This window comes from Pelobates fuscus, chromosome 1, assembly GCF_036172605.1.
Source record: "Pelobates fuscus isolate aPelFus1 chromosome 1, aPelFus1.pri, whole genome shotgun sequence".
Lineage (NCBI taxonomy): Eukaryota > Metazoa > Chordata > Amphibia > Anura > Pelobatidae > Pelobates > Pelobates fuscus.
Window position 1 is genome coordinate 247,525,477 of NC_086317.1, and position 24,931 is coordinate 247,550,407.

Consider the following 24,931-nt stretch of genomic DNA (forward strand, 5'->3'; position numbering starts at 1 on the left):
GCCAATGGGGAGACCTAATGTGCAAGCGTGGCTTTCCCAACTGGTTTTAGAAGACACTGGACTTCATTATGGAAAATGTGAGGGTGCCCAGCGTCATTTTACAGAGTCAAACTTTGAAACTGCAATGTTTGAAGCTGCAGGGTTAAGGAAACAATGGCACTGCACCCAAAGCACTTCAATGAGATGAAGTAGTCTGGGTGCCTGTAGTCTCCCTTTAAGCATTTCAGAGACGGCCTTACATAAAGAGCATTTAGTCAGAAAGACTGCAACACACAATATTATGCATTTCAGAGACTTCTTTACCCTAATAACTACAAGATACATCAGGGATACTCCATCTACTCATCACCCCACCTATATCTGCTGTATTCTCTTTTTGACAATTGATATTTCTTCTATTCTATATTTTTTTATACTAGAATTCTGTTGTTATCTTACATATAGAATATTTCCTTTTTAATATCTGTGTCTCCAGGCCTATATCTGTTCCTTGACAACTCTATGGACTAATCTCTTCTAATCTCTTCTTTTTTTACAGCCTTCCTCTCTTGCAAACAAACCTGGCAATGACACACTCTCTTCCCTCCCTCCCCAAGATCCTTTAATTACATATTGACTCCCCAAATCAGATGTTAGCTCCTGTCTGCAGACAGCACTCTTACAGTCTCTCACATTGATTGCTCCACATCTTTAATTATCAAAATTCCTGCCTTGCTGACAGACTGCAACACTAACTGTCTGTTTCCTTCTGCGGTCATTATAAACTGCTAATCTAATGTTTCCATTCTCTATTCCTCTCTATTTTTATATTTTTTAAAAAAGTACACATTTGATCTGCCTTGCTCCTTTTATACTTCCATCATCCCTTGTTTCATTCATGCCATCTTTTCACACATCTATTTGTTTTTCCCTCCCTCTAAAACCCACAGTCAAACACATACATTAAAGTCCCATCCCCATCTTCTTTCTCTGGCCATCCTTTTGCTTTTAGCAGCTGGCACAGCAAGCTCACCCACTATTTCCAGCAATGCAGAATGTAGCTGGGGAAAGTCTTGCACCACACATGACTTCCTAAATTACAAATTCATTCTACATTCCTATAGTTTCTGTCCTTGCCCTTGCCAAGCAACAGTATTTCACCTCTCTTATGTCCACCTACTCTCGTGAACTCAAATGCCCCTTTCATACCTCTTTAACTCCCTTCTTTATCCCATGGCAACCCCACCATTAACTAATCTCAAAGTTAGTGCTTTTGCATGCCACTTTACTGACAAGATTGGGCAAATTAAAAATGCAGTCTCCCCTCTTTCCTCCTTCCCCTCCAATACTCAGCTTCAATTCTGTACCTTCTTTTAATTTGAACTCATTTTGCCCTGTCTCTGAGCTAGAAGTCTAAAAACTTCACCTATCTTCTCACCCTACCACATGCCTCTCAATCCTTTCCCCTCTCCCCTTATCTCCCCATGTCTGGTCCCATGGTTTCAACCTCTCCTTGTCTACTGGCATCATCCCCTCTTTCTTTTAACATGCAATTGTTATTCCCATCCTAAAAAAAAACATCTATTGACCCTATCTCTCCTTCTAACTACATTGGCTTCCTGTACCCGTCATGATCCACATTACTAACACTAACCTACAACGCCCTCACTAATGCCACTCCACACTACATTTCCTCTTACTCAACAAATATCTCACTTTCCGTTCTCTTCGCTCGGCAAATGACCTTCTCCTGACATCTGCTTGTTCCTGAACTGCCAACTCTTATCTGCAAAATGTTTCAAGCGGTGCCCTGTTCCACTGTAATTAACTACCCCATGCTATCAGACTCTCCCCTAGCCTCCAGTCCTTCAAGAAGTCACTGTAAATGCACCTCTCTAGCAACTTTTTAACACAGGTATCTTTATCAATCTCTCCTCCTCTCTGACATGCTGTTATTTCTCTTGTATGTCTTCACCCCTTCCTCATAGATTGTAAGTTAGTGTGAGCAGGGTCTTCTTCATCTCTTGTCTCTGTTATATTCTCTATGTCAATGACTTGTCAAATATCCCAATTTTATAAAAGTGCTGCGGAATATGTTGGCGCTATAGAAATGATAATAATATTCACTAAATTCTGTTTCAAAAACCATTAAAATCAGAACAGCAAAATTTAGACTAACATTTCAAACTGTAACTATTGTTAAGCATGAGATTTTGTTTTACAAATAAGTTATTGTTGCATCAAGTTTTACAATTTGTATTTCAATTCACTACAATTCAGAGTTTAAAGAACCACTCCAGGCACCATAACAACTTCATTATTTAAATCGTTACAGTGCCTGGAAGTCCTGGGTCTCATCTTACCTTTACAAACAATTTCAACCCAAAGTGCTCTTGACAGTGCCCATCCTCCTGTTCCCTCAGCCTCCTCCTCTCAGCCCTGGTTTAAATGCATTAGCCTTTCTATCGATGCTGGTGATAGGCAGAGAGTGTAAGTTTGCACTGTCAGAGTAGCATTGACCTCCTATTGTATTTACCTTTGTGAAGGATTTTTCCCAATAGTTGGCCAGTGATACAATAAGAGTGTTAGCTGATGCTTCCAATCAGTGGCACCCATAGAAAGGCTTACACATCTAAGCCAGGGCCCAGAGGAGAAGGTAGCAGAGGGGACAGTAGTACAGGCATCCATCACGAACACTTTGGGGTTAAAGTATTCGTACACAGTTTAACCTCACAAGATAAAACTGAACCCAAAAGCTCCAGACACCATAATGACATCATTATGATTATGATGGGATGAAGATGACATGGTTCCTGGAGTGCCCATTTAAGAAATAGACCCTTGCAGTATAGAACAATTTATCATATTCTGCATCTTAATATTTGCCAGGCAGGAAATGCCAATCTTTATCTTAGTCATCTTATTCTTAATCTACATCGAGATCTATGCTATTAAGACAGATACAATAAAGTAGCTGTTAATTAACTCCTTTTTCTCTGCGTATGATCAGGATACTGCTCTGCTTTCGTGTCACACTTGAAACAAGGCTTGGAGTCCTTCGTAATGTGAATTACTATCCTGTGCTTCATATAACCATGTGACCACTTATCATACTGCTGCTATTATCTCCTTCGCTGCAGCTCCTGGCCAACCCTTACAATCAGGCCAAACTGTACCAGAAGAATTTTAGCTTAATCGTGAAATGCTCAGCAAGAGAAGGTTACCAAATAGACATATTTAATATTTACAAGGCAGCAGGATAATCCACAATAAATGATTGAATATCCAATATTATTCTGCTTGCTATGTTGAATAGCTTTCATTTTTTATAAATACTATTTTATATTATTTTTTAAATATACCTATAACGTGTGCATATGACAAATTACATCCATGTAGAACAAAAAGACTGAGAGTGGGAGGGTTAGAGGGGGTATATATACCTTTCTTTTTAATAGGTTCCTGTCTAATTAGGGATGGGGAGAAGCTACCCATTGCTGTGTCGCCATAGGTATGGCCAGGAAATATGTATATATCCCATTTGGATGACAACTAGAAATCCCAAACTTTGCACTGGATTTACACTCAACACACAAATTCTACAAGTGCACATTATAATCTGTAAAACCAAAATAGAAAATGATCTGTCACTCTAGATATGTGATGCACAACAGTTTTGGATTTAAGCATTTCCCTTTCTGTTCCAGATGTAGCTACTGCAAATGCCTTATGGGCAATGAGCTTTGAGGGCTTAGTTAAGAAAGTTTGGCCATAAAAATCAAGGTAGTTAATTAACTAAATAGTGAACATTTAAATGTTAAAATGTATGGTCAAAATAGCTGAAAAAAATAATTGTAAATGTAAAGGAGGTAAAGCATGTGCTGTAAGTTATTTATTAAGATCAATTACGGAAGTGGAGAAATTGTCACGGTAACTTAAAGAATGTTCCTGTTGATTGGTCCTTACAGAATATTAATTCAAAATTGCTCCATATAAAAAAAGAAAAAAAAATCTTTGCATGGTTGGGGCTTCCTGGCCTGTTTGAATATGGTAACTGAAAATAAAGTAAAATAATCAAAATGTGACTTTTGAGGGAGCCTATGGAAATAATAGAATGGATAAGTACCTGTTCCTGAAACTGGATAAGTACCTGTTACCATCTTGGCAATGCGCAGCCCCTACTTAAGGTCCATGGATGGAGATCAAGTTTATCAGAAAGGAAACATATTTCCTAGAATTTTGGCAAATGCACATACATCAATAATTTAATCTAGAATTTGAAAAGAATGAGGTAGAAGGAACTAAAACATTTTAGCCCGTAGAAATAATATTTATTAGTAAACAAGAAATGTTCAAATAATGCACTACATATCAATGACTTGAAAAACATACTAAGAAATATGCCTGTTACACCAAGCGAGACCACTGGAAAATACTGATACGTGAGAATGTGCAAGAAAACACTGACAGGATGAGGGGTAACAAAAATCCCTTAATTTTATGGCTGCATATTATGTTAGAAGTTTTTGTTTACCTTGCTTTAGATTTAGAAGATACAGCCTAATTCACAGGCCCCATATCACCATCCTATTCTTACCAGTAAATGTATCCGCGATCGGATACTTGCTGTGTGAATGCATAAATATCACTAGACTTAATTGCACTACAGCAGCGTGTTAATTATTCCTTACAATTTTTGTATGGAGATGCAAGTAAAGATGACACATTCCTAATCATAATGCAGGGACTAGCTCTAAAGGGGCTTTCCATAATGGTGTGTTTTAACCAATCATTAAAACTGCAGGACTTTAATTGAATCTATTTCTGAATGGGGAAAATAAATGCCACGCATAAAAGCATCATAATTATATTTAGTGATATAGAATGGATACCAACTGTCATGGTAAATAAAGACCTGGGAATACATGTGGAAAATGTGGACAATATTCTATCAAGCTGTCTGTCTGTCTGCCTGTCTCTCTCTCTCTCTCTCTCTCTCTCTCTCTGGCTGTCTCCCTATATCTATGTTTCTATCTATCTATCTATCTACCTATCTAATAATAGTGCTGTATAAGTAAAGGTCTTGCGTACTTTGTGTTAAGCTGTGAAGAAATATATCTTACCTTGGAAGGATTTAGTGCTGTAATCACCCAAACACAATGTGCATTACTATCATACTGCACTGGAAAATTAGGGGAAGTGATGACCCCAGAAGGTCCTCTTAAATGAGCATCGCACATCCTCGCTGTTGGGAAAAAAGCAGAAAGACTCATTATATTACAAGGACAGCATCAGACTGACAGCGTTCGCCACAGCATAACACGACTGCTCTCATTGGTTTTTATTAGCACAGGATTCCCAATACCCAGGCCTGCATTCACAAATTAACTAGGACCTGCTTCTCGTGGTTCTAACATGGATGACACAATATGCCAGCAAGGGTTATCCTATATCATAGTTACTTTATATATAGCTTATGGTGGTACAGCCTAACTCACATCCCCCTTTGTTGGGTGTCAACCCACCTGTATCAAAAAACATCACCAGTATTATCTGTTCCATTTGATTTCAACTTCCCTTATCTCCTGCCCATTGTACGATCATGGGCCATGTTGCAAGGTCCTTTGTGTGAAAGCCCTCCCAACACAAGATTTTTAGCTCAGAGACAGTATTTTAAATTACGTTTTAAAGCTGTGTAATTATTACGGAGTATAACTCAATAAGTATGTGTGCTAAATTAGCTGATTTTACATCACCACGGACTATGTTGGTGTTTTATGACTAAAAATTATAATAGCACAAGCTCATCACATATGTCCAGAGTGAGGCACAGATGGCAATGCTTCAGGCCTTATGAGTTGAGACAGGCCACAGCTGAGAACACAGATTTTCTGAAAGGTCAACATCTATTAGAAGGTCAGCGTGTATTCCAGTCCAAACAGTGAGCTGGATGAGGCCAAGAGCTGGGTGTCACACTGCCCGAAATATAGAGAACTGACGCTGAGCCCAGGCAGTGTCAAGACTGTTTATCTATAAAGCCAATCTAACAAACATTCTGTACTCATAGTAGCTGCCCAGCTCAGTGTAGTGCCTGTAAGCCTAGCAGTGAGGGGGTTAAATCAGGACTGCATTGCTGAGGTACTTGCAGAGGAGGGGTAGTTTATCTGGACATGTCTGTGTTCTTTCATTCTATTCAGTGAAAGCTGCTGTATTTTTTCTACTTCCCAGCATGCACAATGGGTTTGGGATGGGTGTGTGGCTTTGAATAACAAGTGATGCTAGGACATTGCGGCACTGAAACGAGATGATGTCTCGCTGAGGAATCTTCTTGATGAGTAGGAATGTTAATTAATGAAGGCCAAGTCATCATTCTGCAGAGCAGCACTTGACGGGCTTGGTGTCCAAGTACCAGCTTTAGAGAAAGAAGAGCAGAGGGTTAACTTGTTCTTATCTGACCGTGTGACAAGATAGTATTGGGGAGTACAGAAGGAGGGTACCCATTCATTACTGTACAAAAGGCAATGACAATTATTTGCCATTCGATTTACTGAACCTCTGCAATCCATCATGCCCGAGCCAAGCACGTCCTGCTCCACTGTTTAATGTAATGTTAATGCTCCCTCACCGCCGCTGCCACCCCCCCTCCACCACACGCCTGGCAGATTGACAGACGCATTGCTACATTCCTGTGACACGCACGTCAGGCTCCACAAGGGTATCCCTCAGCACTGTCAAAGGTGCTGCTGAGGGTGGTATATATTAACTATATGCTGAACACCTTAAAATTCCTTAATTCACAATCATATTGGTGGGAGGGTGAGAGGGGGGTGGATCTCTAGATTCCTGACAGCAAGTTTATCCTGCCAAATATTATTTAAATTAGTGTAGGCTGAGCTTAAACCTCACTATCTGAATGTGAAGTAAACAGTGGCTTTTATGCATCTATATTACTGTACTATTCCAGCGTTGTTGACGGGATGCACATGTTTAATCTAATCAATTTTGTAGCAGAATCCACAGCACTGTACAATAGTAAGGGTTTCAGACAAGTTTATTTTTAGGAAATGTTACATAAAAGTTTTCCTTAGCAGACACATAGGGGTTTATGTTTAAAAAGTGTCTCTTCTGAAGAGTGGTGCAAACTTCTGGCCAATCTGGGAGGGTAGCACCTGGCTGACAGCAGAGCTAACTCAGGGCTACTCGACCCCCCATGTACCCATGAAATCCCAAGGCCAACCCTTGTTAAGTCTGCTACATTTTGGAAAGGGGGCAATTAATTGATATGTCAGGTAGGAATTAGGGCATCAGTGTCATAGCAGAAGCTGTATGCCTAAATGTGTGTAGGTCTCTGTCGCTGTATACATATCTGTAAATGTGTGCTTCTGCATTTGTGTGGATGTATGTGTCCATCTTTTAATCATTTGTCACAAAATCCAGCAGAACCCCTTCCCAGTTTGGGCACCGGCTCCGCCCCTAATGCATACATGGAAAAGAGGCAGTGTCACCATTGGAATGTGCCTGCACTTTCTATTGGTTTCCATGGTGACTGACACTCTTTTAGTATTATGGACCACTTTTCAAAACAGACTTTTCTATATAACCTCGTTGTTAGCAACTGGTATAGAAGGAAAGAGAGAACCTTGCTTATAATCTAGGATAGTGTTAACTAGATTCTATCAAGGAAAGCATCACAGCATTAACTTGTCTGAAACTCTGAAATATTGTACAGCGCTGTGGAATCTGCAGGCTCTATAAAAAAATTATAATACTCCCGTTACAAAATTGATTCCATTTGATATGTGTGTCCCATCAACAAAGCTGGTATAGTACAGTAATATAGATGCATTAATACCTCACATGCAGATGTGTTTACTTCACTTGTAGATAGTGAGGGTTAAGATCAGCCGTCACTAATTTGAATAAAAGTGTTTCTTTAAGCATAATATGAATGCAGCATGCTTACCTGTAGTTTTGCATACAATAAAATTATATTGTATTTATTATAGATTATTTTTTCAAAATGCTGACAAATGTAGATTGTCCCCAATATATTTAGATTGTAAACTTATGCAGCGTCCCAAAACCCCTCTCTGTTTGTTTTTATAACTATGTATCCATGTACAGCCACTTATAAAAGGGTTATAGAATATTTTGTTGGCTTATCAATAAAATGTTATGATGCCACCTGGTGATGATGCTGAATGGTTTATGGTACAATTTGTTCAGTTATTTATACATAAACATTTTTTAGTTAGTAAATTGGAATTGGTGGGCTTAACACAATGTGGCAAAGTAAAATCATGTAAAAAAATCAGGTGGTAAAATAATAATAATACATCTCTTAAATACAAATGAATAAATGAGAAAATGGTTTATTTATAGGGCATAATATCATGTGGGATATTTCTACAGCGTATCAGAAGCAAAAAATAATTTCTGCTCTACTAGCCCAGTTGATGTTTTAGTGGGAGACCAATATAAATATTGACCTTAGCTTAGCCAGGGACCAATATGGATATGTAATATATATATATATATATATATATATATATATATATATATATATATATATATATATATATATATATATATATATATAAATACATTATTCCTGGTTCTTTATTTACGTAATTAGGTGAGGTGCTATTTTAATGCTGCATGTGCTTGAGAGGAATAATTCCTCTAATGATGTTTGGACATTGAAAGGGTTAATCCATGGCGCACAAATCTGTGGGCGCATTTCTCAGCTACAGGAGGATAGCAATTAGAGTGACCTTCTGCTTGATCGCAGGAGTTTCATACCGACACATACAACACTGATAGCAACCTACAGTTATTCCTCCCAGGACCCAGGATGATAGCACAGGTCTCACGGCTGCTCCCTGGAGTAAGGAGCTCCAATTCCCAGATATCATTAAACCGGCTGTAGACATAGCAGATCATTACAGCCTCAAATGGCAGCATTCAGATAGGAAGACAATGTAGCTTCTTGAGGTGGTTCTTGCGGGACATTTATAAGAACAGGCATTGTGTATAGAAATACAAGTGGAAGAATCTCAGCTTTAATACAAATTATCAAGGAGCTAGCTGAGACATGCAAAGCAGTAGCACTGAATATGTGTCTGTGGCTGTGTGCTGGAGGGGAGGTTTACATGGCCAGATACTATTTTGGGGCACAAGGACTTAGAGACTTAGAGGAAAAATGTTCATCTCAGAACATTTAGTAAAACACAGATTAACAATCCATACAAAATGCGGGATCACGGTAAAACAAAGCAAGATACAAGTGAATAGGGTGTTAAGGGATCTCATTTCAACAGACAGCAGAATTTACCTTGTATTTTATAATCCTATCATATAGCAAAGGCCACCAAGGGTCCACTCAGTGGATTGCAAGTTTCTTCTGCTACTAATTGTACTGATTTCTCGCTTGGGTCTTTAGAATGTTTGCCACCCAAAATATCAGGAAATGGCTTGCATAAAGATTTTGTAAAATGTTGACATATATATTGAGAGATTTTACTTTTTGCATCTTATTTATTTGTTTATTTTAGATTTTACATATTTTTTTAACGTTTAATTCCTGTCTTTTTAATTTTATTGATGAAGTCAGAAAGTAAAAATAAAATAAACAAATACAACCCCATGGGTTTTTCAGAGATTTTGATAGAAAGAGAATAGAGGAATATCCTTTAATTTGCTATTAAATAGAGTGCATAGCACAGTTTAGTAGTATTTAAAGTGTGTTGTTAGATGTACCGGTGATAACAGGGCAACGCCCCTGGTAACAGTTAAAAATAATTAATAATATTCTAACAAACGTAAGCAATTACTACACATATAAATACTCAGAGAGCTAAGATTATATTATGGACAAAATGAGCAGCTGAACATTATGAAAATATTGCATTACATTACATTTTAAATATATATATACTTGGGTACTCGTATTCTAAAACTGAGAAGGGGAAGGACCAATAAGGATATATAAGATCCAACATGATCTTTGGGAAAAAAAATAATTTAGAATCTTGCTGGAAATTTCCATTTGCAAACCAAATATTCATAGAATATTTATTTCTTAATACAAACATATCTTTTACATTGCTCAAACATAGGGCTCAGTTTTTCTTGCTGATCTACCTGTGCTAATAATAGAGACATCTATGCATTGCTGGAGTTTTATTGGGGATCAATCGAATAGCCAGCCTGCGGTTTGCAGATCATACCCAACAGTTTGAAGATAGACTATGCTGCAACATTTGTGGGTCAACTAAATCACCCCGAAAACACTGTATCCCAATTAGGGGTGTGCCAAAATATCCCATTGCATCATCTATTATAATTCCACTTGATACTGTGTCAATATTACTTTTACATTAACATCAGCATGGTATGGCAGGAATAACATTAATATATTCTCCATGCAGTCCATGTTCTCACTAACTGAGTAGGAACATACACTGCAGGTTAAGGTGATCATAAATGGTTAAAGCATGCTACAGCTTTTTTCTCAATAATTCCAGGTCAAGATAAGGCTGTACCTCTACATTAATTATAGGTCACAGTAACTCTGCAGATCCTTCATGTCAATTTCTAGCTGAATTAAGTTTTGTTTTATAAGAGCATAATAATAATTGCATCTGTTTTTTCCAATGGGAAAATAAATAAAGTATAAATATTAATTCCTTTGGTGACATTAATATTTGCTGTGTGGCAGTACGTATAAGTAATGTAATGACAAACGAGAAATCAGTTAGTTATGGAAGGCATCTAATGGGAACTGCTCTGTTTAATTAATGGCAAATTCTAAAAGCTAAATTTTACATATTGACATGTTGCATGTGTTCAGTGAAAGTTCCATGTGTTTGGGTAGAGATTCATCTGGCAAATTCTCTTCATGGACATACTGATGGAAAAACCACCGCTATAGGAATACCAACTATGTGAACACTACACATATAAAAAATGAATATCAATCCCGCCCTCTCCTGTTGCATTACGGCGTCCACCAATCTTTTTTCTCGCTCTTTTCTCTGTTCTTCTTACCTCTCCTTTACCCTCTTCTTCCTTCCTTTTCCTTATCTCCCATTTATAAAGAATGAAAAAGTTTGAAGTTGAGTTGGCTCTTGTTTAGTGTGCCTGGGGTTCTACTGGATTACTCTCAATGCATTTACCTTTTGATTTTTACTTTTTACATTGTGGGACTTCAGTTTCATTGTTCCTTAGTTATTATTATCTTCTCTATATTAACATTTCAATTGCAAAAAAAAAAGAAAGGAAAAGAAAAACATGGACCACAACTCTACAAATAATATCATATGTACAAGTGATTCCTGTTACCTCGGCATACAGGCCGGTGGTCACTCCAAGCCGCAAACATGTCGCTCACTTTCATGCAAGTGATGCTCTTGGAACCTTGCAGGTCGTAGCCATCATTGCACATGAACTGGATACTGGAACCCAGCCTGGCAGGAGAACATAGAGAGTGTGTAAATGGCCTTATTCAATACAAACCACAGTGAGAGGAGAAACACCACCAGCCAATCAAATCTACAATACACTTTCTCAAAAATGTCGTCATACCCGATCAATCATCATTTATGCAGAAAATTATATTTCTTTATTATATCAAACTATAACTCATTTGATGAGATTTCCTTCCAGGTGCCAACTACACTGTCTTCTAGCACACTTTTTATAATATATTCAAAACTTGTTTGATCTGTTGAAGAAATGTCTTGTAAGGAATGGCTATGGCTCTCGTAAAAACAACATAATGAACATTATCGATATCCAATATTTTCCCCTGCAACTCCGTGATTTATTGTATTATCATTGTCTACAGCGGTCCAGGCAAAATCATTTTGACCGTTAGGTAACAGAGACAGGACAGGAAAGTAATGTATCTCAAACCTCATCTGACAGCAGAAAAGATTGTTTTGGGTTTTTTTTTTTTTATCTTCAAGAGATGTCAAGGGTCGTTGGGATTACACTGAAATGCAAACACAATCTCCCACTTAAAAATAACAGTAGCTGCATATGCATATACTAAAAGTTACTAGTCTGTTAAAACACAAAAAAAAAAATGAAAAGTTCACATATTAGATGCAATGTATAAGCACTGCTATGAGTCTTGTGAGTAGGCACAATACATACATTCTATATGCTGTTTTATCAGTATGGCAATATGACATTGTAGGAGAATGCAATGATTAATGAGTAACTTTCAATATGGTGAAATAAAATGAATTATAGTTTGCTTATGATTGAAATTATTCAACATAATATGCCAGTTCTATTTCCCAATTAGAAGAGGTACACAATTTGACTCTATTCAAAATTTGAAACATGATAAAATAAAGAAAAGATCATGCTGGAGAAGAAATCCTTTATACATGTATTTTGTACAATTTATGCTCTCTCTCTCTATATATATCTATATATATATTAAATACAAAAATAGAATGTTTTTGTTGAATTTTAGTTGCTTTTAACTTGTTATTTTTTTAAAGGTTTATTATACGAGACAAGTAACTTGGCCGGAGGATTACATTGATAAAATAAAAAAGTCAAAGCATATTACAGCAGCCTTTTGATAGAAAACACTGTACCAGAACTAATTTCAAGGCAAACGGCTGTGTCCTTAGGGACATCTTTACACACTTGTTTGTACAATTGTAGCATTATAGCAGATCCCTCCAAAAGGCAGGATTTGGTCTGCTGTAAATGTCTGCTTGTAATGTCTGTGAGGATCAAAGCAGATGTTCTTCAAACATCATGATTACGTAGAATCTGTCTGCTGCAGAAAGGAAAGGGATTGAGAGGGGAAGCAGAGGGGGAAGGTCCTCTCACCTGAAGTCAGAACCTATTCTTTTTCCTTGTTCCGGAATTCCTGGGTCGGGACACATGTGGTGTCCTTGGTACACACCCACCTGAGTTACTAAAATGCAAAAGAGAGAGTATACACAGAGAGGAATCACTCTGCACATCGCTAAGTGGAATAGTGACACGTTTTGGTAATGCAAACATATATACAATTATTGCCACATTGACACTTTTTAGAATTCATTATGGTTTATTAACAAACACGGCAACTGGATGAATGTGATCATCTCTTCTTACCCGCCAATAGTGCACACCTTCACCCACCCTCTACCACTGAAAGAAGAGTATCTTCAGTAAGGCATTTCTAGTACTTAGGATCAAAGTGCCATAGGTACATTTCTACAATATAAATGTCATGTTCTATTTTCAAAGTCCTCCCAAATTTGCATTAATATGGCCTGTTGAGCTCTGAAGAGGCAAGCAAAGTAAGGATTTACTTAACTCTACTTAGCTGGAAAGGTTTAAGTGTGCCCATAAAAGATTATGTTCAACGTGAGCAAGTCCACTCTAAAGCCAAGAAAAATGCATTGGTCAAGGGATAAGGAATCAAATGCTGTTTCATACAGGATTGTGATGTAAATCTTGAAAACGGAGTCAGGTGAGATTGCACATAAATACAGCTTATCATAATTATACTCATGTCCTTGGTGAGCAGAGGCTTCCAGTCGTCCACTGGAAGAGGAAACGTTCAGACACACACTCACATAGAAAAACACACACACCCACACTACCAGCACAGTGCAAGGATAAAACATGCAGAAAAGTGTCCATAATGTTTCCATATACTGGAAACATTACATTAATTAATAAGGAATGTATGGATTGACTGAGTGACCCACACAGAACAAAAAAGAACCTATAGAAAAAAACAAAAAAAAAACACATTGTTTCTCAGCTCTTTCTTAATCCACTGGACTGTAATTACTACTAGATATGATATAAACCAATTTTTAACATTCTTAAACTTAGCAAAGAAAATGACTGTTATCTAACCAACACCTGCAACTGAATATGATTTGGCAAAGGAATATTCTCACAACCTAGGAAGCCGCTATACAATAATGAGTGGGCTATAGCATGTCAAACTGTGGTACCAGCAGATTTTGCATGTAATGCAGCCGGAGTCACATTATGTCAGCAATGCAAGAAAATGTAGAGAGGCATCAAGATCTGATGGGATTTATATGATGACTCAAATGTGTATGCATTCATACATGTAAATGTCCGCACATGGGTGCATGAACACAAACACACACATGTTCATATTTATACACACACATATAAATATATGAGTTCAGAAAAAGGAACTGTAAATGTAATAGGATATCGGTTATACGTGGTTAATTAATAAATGAAACCCTCTATCCTGGTTTATGATTCCTGGTTTATGGTATCATGATTTGGATGTTTTTGCATTATTGATGTACAACGAATATATTTCTAAATCCATTCAATTTTCTATAAACACACAGGCAGAATGCGCGTAGCATGGAGAATACAAGAAGGGACAATCAGTGATGTTAAATTTGAGCTTGATGACTTGATTGCAATGGATCTTTTACTCAACCTTAGATACACAGAGTGGAAGAAATAAAGCAAAATAGTCTGTTTAAAAGAAAAGACTAAAATAAAATAGATACATTACATCTCTAAAAGGGGATGATTGCTAGTTTTCAGGACACTAATATTCAATATGCAGTGTGCAATCTGTGTCTTTTCAGGTAGTCATCAGAAGTATAAGAATTCCATGATGTTAACTGGCTTCGCTTTCATTTTCTAGCACTGAATATCCTATTGGAGAAAAAAATATTTCTCCAATAGGATATTCAGTGCTAGAAAATGAAAAAGAAGTGAGTGACAGAGCAGACAGTTGATGTAGGTAAATACACCAAGATGATGATGGATGTAGAAATGTCAAGGTTACAATGGAAACAAATAAGATGAGTCATGATGTTCGAAAGAGAAATCAATGTGGAGTTAAAGAGGAGGTAATGGATAAAAGGACAGAGGGCAGTGGGAATAATTTGGCCAGTATTCTACCTAATTGTATTGGATAGAGAAAACCAGATTGGTTCATTCATCTAGCCAGTTCTTTGCTTGCCATTGGTTAGTAGAGTAGTTGACGTTTCAAGCTGTTGTAATGGGAGAACATTTTCATACAAACACTTAAAGGTTTATTCACCAAAGTGAGGCATTAAAAATAGCCATATTGGAAAAACGAACTAGCTTTCATTATGGCTACTTTGGCCTAAAATTGTAAATTCACTTTAAATTCTCACTTTAGTTAATAACCCTAATTAATGGTGAAATGGTAAAAGTAGGTTTCTAAGGATACAGGGAATAGGGGATAGATACCTGATTGTGGCGTTTAGAGGTATGAAAAAAAAGTTTTCATATAATATGTATTTAAGTAAGTATCTACAATGGTAAGATTATGTTTTCTTAACAATATATGGCTTGACTGACTCTATTCATACAGGTGCCACAAATCTCAGGACAGGAAGCTGCCATTTTTAGCTACCTCCATTTTAATTCGTCTCCTTACGGATAATAATATTGTAGAGGGACTGAGTTCACCAGCTACAACGGTACACCAGGAAAGAAAATTAATGAGTAACAGTAACTGAAAGTAGCTAGCAGCCAATCCCAGGCAATAAATAATAACAAACAGAAACAGTACTCTATATGAATGCACTGGATGCATTGTACATTGTACAAAAATTTGTAAACAGAAATGCAGGTGGTTTTTACAAAACAACTTATAAGCTATAAGTGCATGCTGGTGACTAGGGTTGGCTAAGGGAAAGGGTGTATAGAACTGGAAAATAGGAATGCGAGTGAATAAAATGAAAAGCAAGCAGGTCCAGCAATATTGACACAGAAGACAGAGAAGGGGAATGGCTGAAAAGAAAGGGTAATGACGGAGAGAGGGATAGAGGGCTGAGAATGGCAGTAAAGTGCATTGTGATAATAAATGGGGGACTGTGATAAAGGGCATTGTGAAAGGCAGAGAGAAATGAGAAAATGAAGAGAGGGTCAGGGTGAAGAGACAGGAGTAAAGCAGCTGAAGCAATCATAATAATAAATGAGAGACCAGGAAAATGAGTTTAGAGACTATAATAATAGAAAGGAAGGTAGGGATGAAGATGTTGGAAAGGGGCCTCGGAAAGGAGGGGTTGTTTGGAGAGGACAGAAAGAAACCAATGCTGTAAGACAGAGAAATTGTGGAATGACAGAAGGAAAAGTTTGCAAATAAAGTTTCTAATAAACATTTGTGCTCAGTCATAGCATTACGAAGAACGTCAAACTAGTATGCAGCAGACAATGTGTTCGGCATCCACTCTCTTGCACATACCACTGGATGGGTGACAAGGTGATCAAGACAGGAGATGAATTCTTAATGTCACAAGGGAAGACATCCCTAACATGACTCCTGACATCACCAGCTGCAGTAATGACAGAAACAGCTATTAGTCAAACCTTGATTCTCTCGCTTTTGGTCAGATTGACAGCTCACATGTATTTACTGAAAATGAAAAATAAATAAACCAACTAAAAATGAAAGAGGTCAACGCCAGATCCTCACAATGCAGAGAAATGGATGAACAGAGAAGGAATCTGAGGATAACAGAGAATTGTGCCATCCACTGTGGTAATAATGAACAATAAAACCACACTTCTTCTCAACAAGAATGCTCTATGGTTCGGAGGTTAGCTTCACGTTTATCTTTGACTTGAATATACTTTGAATATTGTCTGATAGGTTGAACCCTGACCACTAAAAACAATGAAATATATCAAATATAATCTACATTGTGAGGCTTCATCCGATGATCTGGTTTGGTTCTATAACATGTAAAATAATGTCTATTAAAAACTATAGCTACATATTGTAGCATCATTTTGAGATATAACCAGCTATTTACATATTGCCTAAAGAAGATCCCACCTTACACCCCCACCTGAAATTGATTTCACAATGGAAAGCAGCTCTGTAGTTAGAAAATAGACTCCTCATTTACAACGATGAAAATCAAACACAAGGTCAACTGTTAGCTGTATGAATTTAGATCCAAATGTCAATTATTAATTGAATATGAATGACTCTTCCCCCTAGCAAGATAACAATATCACATGAAATATTAGACTACAGCTTGATTGATAAGTAGTATATTAGCATTATTATACACATCTCTGCCTTTACATCTTATAGAAAGAACACATGTTTAAACAAGTAAATGCTTCCCCGAATGCACATGATTGAAACACATACGCATGATCGATTGTCTTGTCTTACGGCATGATATTAACTCATTCACTGCTAGTTGGGGTTGAAGACCAGAGGATACAATTTTCCATTGGATAAATATAGGTTCACTGAATAGATGTCAGCAAGAGCCCCAGAGGAGAATAGTAGGAATGATTTGTATTACGATGGTTGTTTTAACTTCCACGTCACCAATCATTGGCCTTTAGTATGTACTTTCTGCAGCCCATAAACTGTGGCTGACAGAAAATGTATGAAATGAAGATTCTGCTTCATCTGTATCATACTATCAGGCACAGTGGTTTCTTGAGCAATGATGAGCATGTTTTTGCTGTGGTCCATTCTGTTTAGAGATAAATGTGTACGGGCCTTGAGGTGGAAGAATGTATTTGGCAGACTGACTCAGTTTGATCCCACATACTGGTGTGTTAATCTAAAGATACATGGCTTTAGGAAATAGAAATATCACTGCTGTTTACACATTTACTGAAACCATAGAGGCTAAAAGCAGATAGACATAGCTTTGTGTCTCTCGGATTAAAAGGACTAGTAAAAGGGAAAGAACAAATGTGTGACAGGAACTATTGTCAAGTAAGGCTTAGGTTACCATGGTAACTACTCTAGAATTTCTGCTTGATTTCTCCATAGCAAACCTTTTATGTCACCTCTAGTGGCCAAAGGGTTAACCTAGCATACTTGTTAACTAGCCATTAGAATCAAGGATGGGTAATTACTAGAATACGGCATCAGAGGTTACATGCCGTATATAGAGTTAAACATGTCTACAGCTCAGAAATTAGACTGCTTTTGTGCAAAAAAAAAATCTATATAACTGTGTCATTGTGTTTGACTCTGGCAATTCTTTTTCCAAACTTATTCTACAATGCACACAACATAGTAGTTCGCAGTGTTTGCTTACATCCTGGACTCAGCTGAGAATGGTAGGTGTTTAAGTACTATTTATGAGGAGAACAACGGGGGCGTCAAGCTCTGTGAACCCCACATATTATGGTAACCATAAACTAGACTCCTCCATGGTTGTTGCACCATCTACTTTACATGCCACAGCTGCAAATCCAGACTAAGGATCCTGGGCAAATGCATCCAGCATTTTGCAAAGCATGCATTAAAAACCCTCTGGAGCTATAGAATATGCCTATCACCTGGCACTGTCATGGCAGCCGAGGTAATGGAAATTCGAGGGGATTTTACTATGACCTTTTTTCCAGCTAAAACTTGAAACTAAAGCATAGTGTCCTTTACACAGGGATATCGCTGTGTGTACTTTACCCAACAATCGGCTCTGTTCGCCACAGGACAGAGAATTAAGAGCTTCAAAATACCAGGTGCATGAGAACAACCTCAAAGCTTGTGTAAACAAGACGCCATGGAAGCAAGCATAGGCATCGTCACTGAATGAGAAAGTACTAATCATACTGGGCTTACAGTGATAGACGTCTGTCTGCTTCTAAAAAATATCCATTTAATTATCTACCACGTATTGCTTATATATTGGAACATGCAGAGACCTCTTGGATAAAAAAAAAGAAAAATATTAACACACAAGTAACTAGTAAAGATGAATCCTTATCTATGAGGACAAATCCAACATGGCTGCCTCCATGACACCACTTGGAAAATAAGATCCTCTTCTCAACCTAACATTCTAGTAAGAAGGTATTGTTTATAACGAGTGTAGGCTTTTTTCCCCAGAAGTGACCCTCTGAGTGCTACACAGGTTTACAGAACACGTCCTTGCATATATCCCTGGCACATATGTTTTTATTGCATTAAACTCTTAACCTATATATCCCCTGATGGTTACACTTGTTGATTTTGTGGTGAATGGGGAAAACAAGACAACACTAAAGCATCCCCCGCCCTCGATTTGGAAAATAAAAAGGACCGTGCACAAGAACGTGGAATACACCAAACCAGCCTTGAGTAAGATGCATGATCTGGAATGGTAATGCATGAATTTGTAGTAATTGCAGCAAACACTTACACACTGATGTCTTCTGGTTGTTGTCCTTGTTTGGCAGAAGCTTCACTCCTCTGGATTTCATCTCCATCTGCTTTTTCACTACAAGGATTTTGACAAAAAGAAATTGAGCTGACCTTCATGGAAAATGTTCATTAATCTCAAAATTTATATTAAAACTACAATCAAATTTTACCCAATACTTTGTAAAATGTAACTGCACAACGTGTAATCACAATCTTCATCGCATGAGAACCCTGCAGGATACTGCACTATAGTTACTTCCTGTACTATGCTACAATCATAACGTGACCAAAACTGAAATGTGCACTTCTCTCGCTTCATATTTTTCAAAAGATTGAGATATGCTCCGCAGATGCACATGTTATAACTGGTGATAGATTAGAGATGATTAGAACACTATAATAATAATTTAAAATTAAGATTTGAAATTAATCTAAACTATTGCAGATGTTTTCAGAGCTGGACTCTTTGGAAGCAATGACCTGGATAAGACTTTTATTAATAAATGTGTACTTAGCGATAATTCTTTAGGCATGCCTAATCATAATCACCAGTAGAGATGATTCATTCGTGTATGTGCAGCCTAATGTATAAAGCAGACAGACACGGTGAAGAAGGTCAGTTGCTGTGTGACAAAACATTTAGAATGTTGCATGAACTCTGTACTCTGGTGGATTTGGTGCCATGGTATATCTACTGAAAATCATGTAAAACCTTTACTTACAAGGTCATGTAATATGAAGTATGTGTGTGAATATAGGGGTGTATTTGTGTATAGTATTGGCATTTGAATGACGTTGTTGTCTTTATGTACTGTTGCCATTTGAAAGCAGTGGAAAATGGCAGTAAACTGAGCAGTGAAACTTCAGAGGCATGATCTATACACAAAAACTGCTTCATTAAGCTAAAGTTGTTTTGGTGACTATAGCAGCTTTAACCCCTTAAGGACACATGGCATATGTGTCATGTCATGATTCCCTTTTATTCCAGAAGTTTGATCCTTAATGGGTTAAAATTCGTCCGCCTTAGGACGCCAGGGCAGGGGGGCGCAAAAATCTGAATCCCCTGCCTGTGGCTGGGGACTCGGATTTTTCACATTACCTCACTCTCCCTGCAGCCTGCAGCTATCACACAGGATGCAGGAAGTCGGCTGGCCTTTCCTAAAGATGTCAGGAGGAGGGGCGTGACTTCCACTGCTCTTCTACAGACTGCCCAGCAATCTGCAATCCGCAATGCGCTGGGGAGTCTGGGAGAAGAGCAGTGGAAGTCACACCTCCTCCTCCTGCCGCTTTTACAGCCTCTACCCACCCCTTCTGTAGCTCCTGTGCCCCTTTTACAGTCCCTACACACCCCTTCTGTAGCCCCTGTGCCCCTTTTACAGCCCCTACCCACCCTTTCTGTAGTCCCTATGCCATCCCTTCTACAGCCACTGCCCATCCCTTCTAATGCCCCTGTGCCCCTGCCCACCCCTTCTATAGCACCTGTGTCCCCCACCACAGCCCATACCCCCCCACTCTACAGCCCATATCCACCACTCTACAGCCCATGCTCGCACTCTACAGCCCACGCTCCCCCTTTTACGCCCCTACCCAACTTATATAGCCCCTGTTCCCCTCTTGACAGCCCTTTCCCTCTTTCAGCCCCCTTTCAGACCCTGTGTTACCCCTCTACAGCCCCTGTGTTCTCCCTCTACCCTTAAGACCCTTAAGTACTTGTGTCCCCCCTCTACAGCCCCTGTGTCCCCCCTCTACAGCCCATGTGTGTCCCCCACTACAGCCCCTGTGTCCCCCCCTCTACAACCCCTGTGTCCCCCCCTACAGCCCATGCCCCATCTCTACAGCCCGTGTCCCATGTCCCCCCTCTACAGCCTCTGTGTCCCTCCTCTCTACAGCCCCTGTCCCCCCCCTCTACAACCCGTGTCCCTCCCCTCTACAGCTCCTGTGTGTCCGTCCCTCTACAGCCCCTGCCCCCCCACCCCACAGACCTTGCCCCCCTTTGTACATACCCTATCCCCCACCACAGCCCCTAACCCCCTTCTGGAGCCCCTGTGTCCCCATCTACAGCACCTTTCCACCAGGAATGAGGTGGTCTCAACCCCTGTGTTTTTTTTTGTGGGGGGAAAATTCTACTTTGCATAGATTCCCAATTAAATGGAGGCCTGGGCAATTTTAAAGGAAAATCACTCCCAAATCATAATAATGTTACCAGCAGCAACTTGTACCAGTGACAGAAATGAAGAGTCTATCAATTAATGCAGTGTATGCCAAAGTCTAAGTCTACCATCTGCATTTTGCACCAGACATTAACACCCCCTTTAGCCCCTTAAGGACACATGTCATGATTCCCTTTTATTGCAGAAGTTTGGTCCTTAAGGGGTTAAATGGACAGAGCCTTTTGATTTGAGTTTTATATATATATATAGTCGATGCTGAAATGGGAGTGTGGAAATGTCTAGCGTCTTCATTATTTAATTTTTAACTCACAAACGTGAGCCCAGTGTGGTCTTCTGGTGCTGCAGCCCATCCACTGCAAGATTTATCATATACAGATGCCTTTCACAGCCCTATAATCAGGGGCAGACTGACCGGTCAGGCACCTTCGGACATGGTCCGAGGGCCTGGCCGGGAGGGGGGCCCGCCGCCAGGGGGCCCGGACTGCACAGGTAATCCTCTGCATGCCTGGGCCCCCAGCCCTTCAAACTGCATATATATATAGCGAGTACCGCTATATATATATGCCTCTGCGGGCCCTGCTGGCTTTCTTGTGTCTAAAGATTGTGTAGGGTGTGGCTGGAGGTGGGACAAGGGTGGGGCTTGCTGCGAAGCATGGGTGAGGCCTGTAAGGGGGCCCTTGATTTATTTTGCCCGGGGGCCCTGAGGGTTCTCAGTCCGCCCCTGCCTATAATATCTCTTATTAACATGTTTGTTTATTTTTTTTTTACCCACAATATGTGCACACTGGATATTTTCTTTAGAAACTGCACAATTATATGTATTACCTGTACTATGTCTGGCACCAAAAATTGTATATAATGTTCAAAGTCACTTAGATTACATGCATGTTTTTGGGGATTTCTCAATTCTAATGTTTTGTTGTACAAGAACTGAAACTCTTACAATGTCTGCATTTTTTATATATTACATTCCGTCCACATGGTTTGTTGTTTGGCTGTTTGTGTTAACATGCTGATTTAAACGAATAACAAAGCCAGTCTGTGCAGAAGGTTATAATAATTGAAATTGAACTAAACAGGTGTACAGTTACTATAACTACAAAGTTATTATAATAGCATTGAATGAGGCGAACCATAGTAGCATTATTCCACTAGCAAACGCACATAGGAATCACTGTCCTCTGTACTGTTCTAATATTAATTAAAAAAACATTTTTAAAAACTCTTAAAGGAGCACTCCAACATTAGAAATAAATATATATTTTCAGATGAGATTCATCACTGTGCCCTACATAATAAAAGAAGAGTTTCCGTTTAACCAATCACGCTTTAATGTTGCTTCTGTTAAGATGAGAGCTGTCTGGAATTATATATATATATATTCTAAACACTGACAGAGATGTATTAAGCTGTGTTGCTCATTTGGCTGTAATTTCTTGAAATAACTTTGATTTATTGTAATGTGTGATGCACACATCTATACAGGTGTTTGGTATGAGAATATTTTATCACTCATTTATCTTGCGCAAATGAATAGAACGGTGTAGAAATATTAATGATTAATGTTAAATTCTAATCTGTGAATTGCTGAAACTGGCACAAATATCAGCATCACGCACAATGGAGAATTGCAATCCTGCTTCAATGGATGGCATTTTATTTTAGTAAATCTAGTGCTGTGATTTTGATCAACTCTCTGGACAGTGAATATACTCAGGATTACTGAGACATAATGCACAGTGCGTTTAATCAAGTAAGATTTGAAGGTTTACTCAGTTATCCAACACATTTCAGATACATGACTCAATCAAAGTACTAAAAGAGCATAAAGAAATGCGTTGGACAAGAGTGGTTTTACATTGCACATGGTCAGATATATTTTTTTGTCTCACTACATGCATATATTCTGGAGGTCTGGAATGCATCATTCATGTGACCACCAGTAAACATGCTAAACTCTGGAAGATTAGCTGATGTTTATGATTCAGCTGTCATCTCTAAATCTAATATTCCGTGTCTGGAAAGTGTCACAATATAACAAACGGGTTGTCGTTTTGTTTTGTTTTTTTTTCTTTACGATTTATAATCAAGCACACATCTAAATTAGCATTTTTGGAGAAATCCTATTAAAATTCAAATAAATTATGTTTTATAACCTCATTCTCTAGTTCTAACAGTTCTCCAAAGATGACCAAATATTAAACATTGAACTCTAAAGCTGTATATTCTGTTCACACCCCAATAAGATGTGATATAGAGATATATGTATGTTACAACATGGTATGGAGCTGGGGGACTCCCTGCAGCAGAATTGAATACCTTGAAAGCATAACAAAGGCTTAAAATGTATTGAAATATGAATCATTACTGATGCAGGGCACACAGGGGGGACATTACAAATGGTTTGATGCAGATTTTCTACCAGCACAAAGAACATGTCTTATATACATATTAATATATATAATTGCAATAAGTCAAATAAATGAGATTTCCAAACTGTTATTTATTTGGTAAATATTTCCTCATTTAAGCAACAGTGAAACCATATAAATATAATATTATTGAATTAAACTGGAATCAATTAGGAGCTGCCTGTCGATTTGACACATTTAGTAGTTCCCTAATGCCAATACTTTCTTGCCTTTTTCCCATAAATTCAAAATTCAGTAGTTAATGAAATTGCACTCCAATTCCCACAGATCTCTCCAATATTCAACACATTAACTGTCTTCCGATAACACACCAGTGTTGCTTGCAATGTTAAACGTATGGGGGGTAAATTTTACTAGCTCGACTGATAAATATAGTTTAAATAAAGATTTGCTATTGTTATTTTTTTAACCTCGATGTCTACAAATAATCCAATTATTTGTGGATAAAGCTAGTAGATATATAGGTGATTTTTATGATTGAATGCCACTCTTGACAAGATAACCACTACAGAGGACTGTGTTTTTATAACAAATTGCAATATAGTTTTTTACTGGCAGAGCACAACAATACCAAAATTAAATAAATTTGAAGAAATAGCAGTGCCCGTCAAATTTGTATAAAAGGACAACCTTTAAAGGGACACTATAGTCATCTAGACCACTTAATCTCAATCAAGTGGTCTGGGTACAGTGTCCCTGTCCTTGTAACCCTACAATCTAAAACATTGCAGTTTAGTAAAAACTGAAATATACACATTGCAGGGTTAAGTCCACCTTTAGTGGCTGTCGGTATGACATGTTGGTGGTATAGTAAAAATGAGGCTTGGATCACAACTTGCGGTTTAAACCAAAGTTTTCATTGGACTTCAAACACCTTCTGAGGTCCCACTAGAGGGCCGATCTTATTGGTGGTATAGCAACAACAAGGCTTGAACTGCTACAAACTAAAAACAAATGTTTTGGTGTAGCTGCATATGCGCTTTATAGTGATGTCCCGAACGGTTCGCTTGCGAATAGTTCCCAGCGAACATAGCGATGGCGAACATATGCGATGTTCGGTCCGCCCTCTATTCGTTATCATTGAGTAAACTTTGACCCTGTACCTCACAGTCAGCAGACACATTCCAGCCAATCAGCAGCAGACCCTCCCTCCCAGACCCTCCCACCTCCTAGACAGCATACAATTT

The 24,931-nt window shown here is 38.4% G+C and overlaps 1 protein-coding gene across 1 annotated transcript in view; it reads right to left on the reverse strand.

Annotated features, from left to right (window-relative positions):
• The window catches only part of CSMD2 (CUB and Sushi multiple domains 2), a 916,375-nt gene that overhangs the window by 268,056 nt on the left and 623,388 nt on the right, over positions 1-24,931 (reverse strand). The window contains exons 7-10 of the mRNA XM_063456412.1: positions 19,140-19,217; positions 12,835-12,922; positions 11,323-11,447; positions 5,103-5,224 (exon numbers count right to left, since the gene is read on the reverse strand). Coding sequence (XP_063312482.1) covers positions 5,103-5,224; positions 11,323-11,447; positions 12,835-12,922; positions 19,140-19,217 — 413 coding nt within the window. The remainder of the gene's footprint in view (positions 1-5,102; positions 5,225-11,322; positions 11,448-12,834; positions 12,923-19,139; positions 19,218-24,931) is intronic.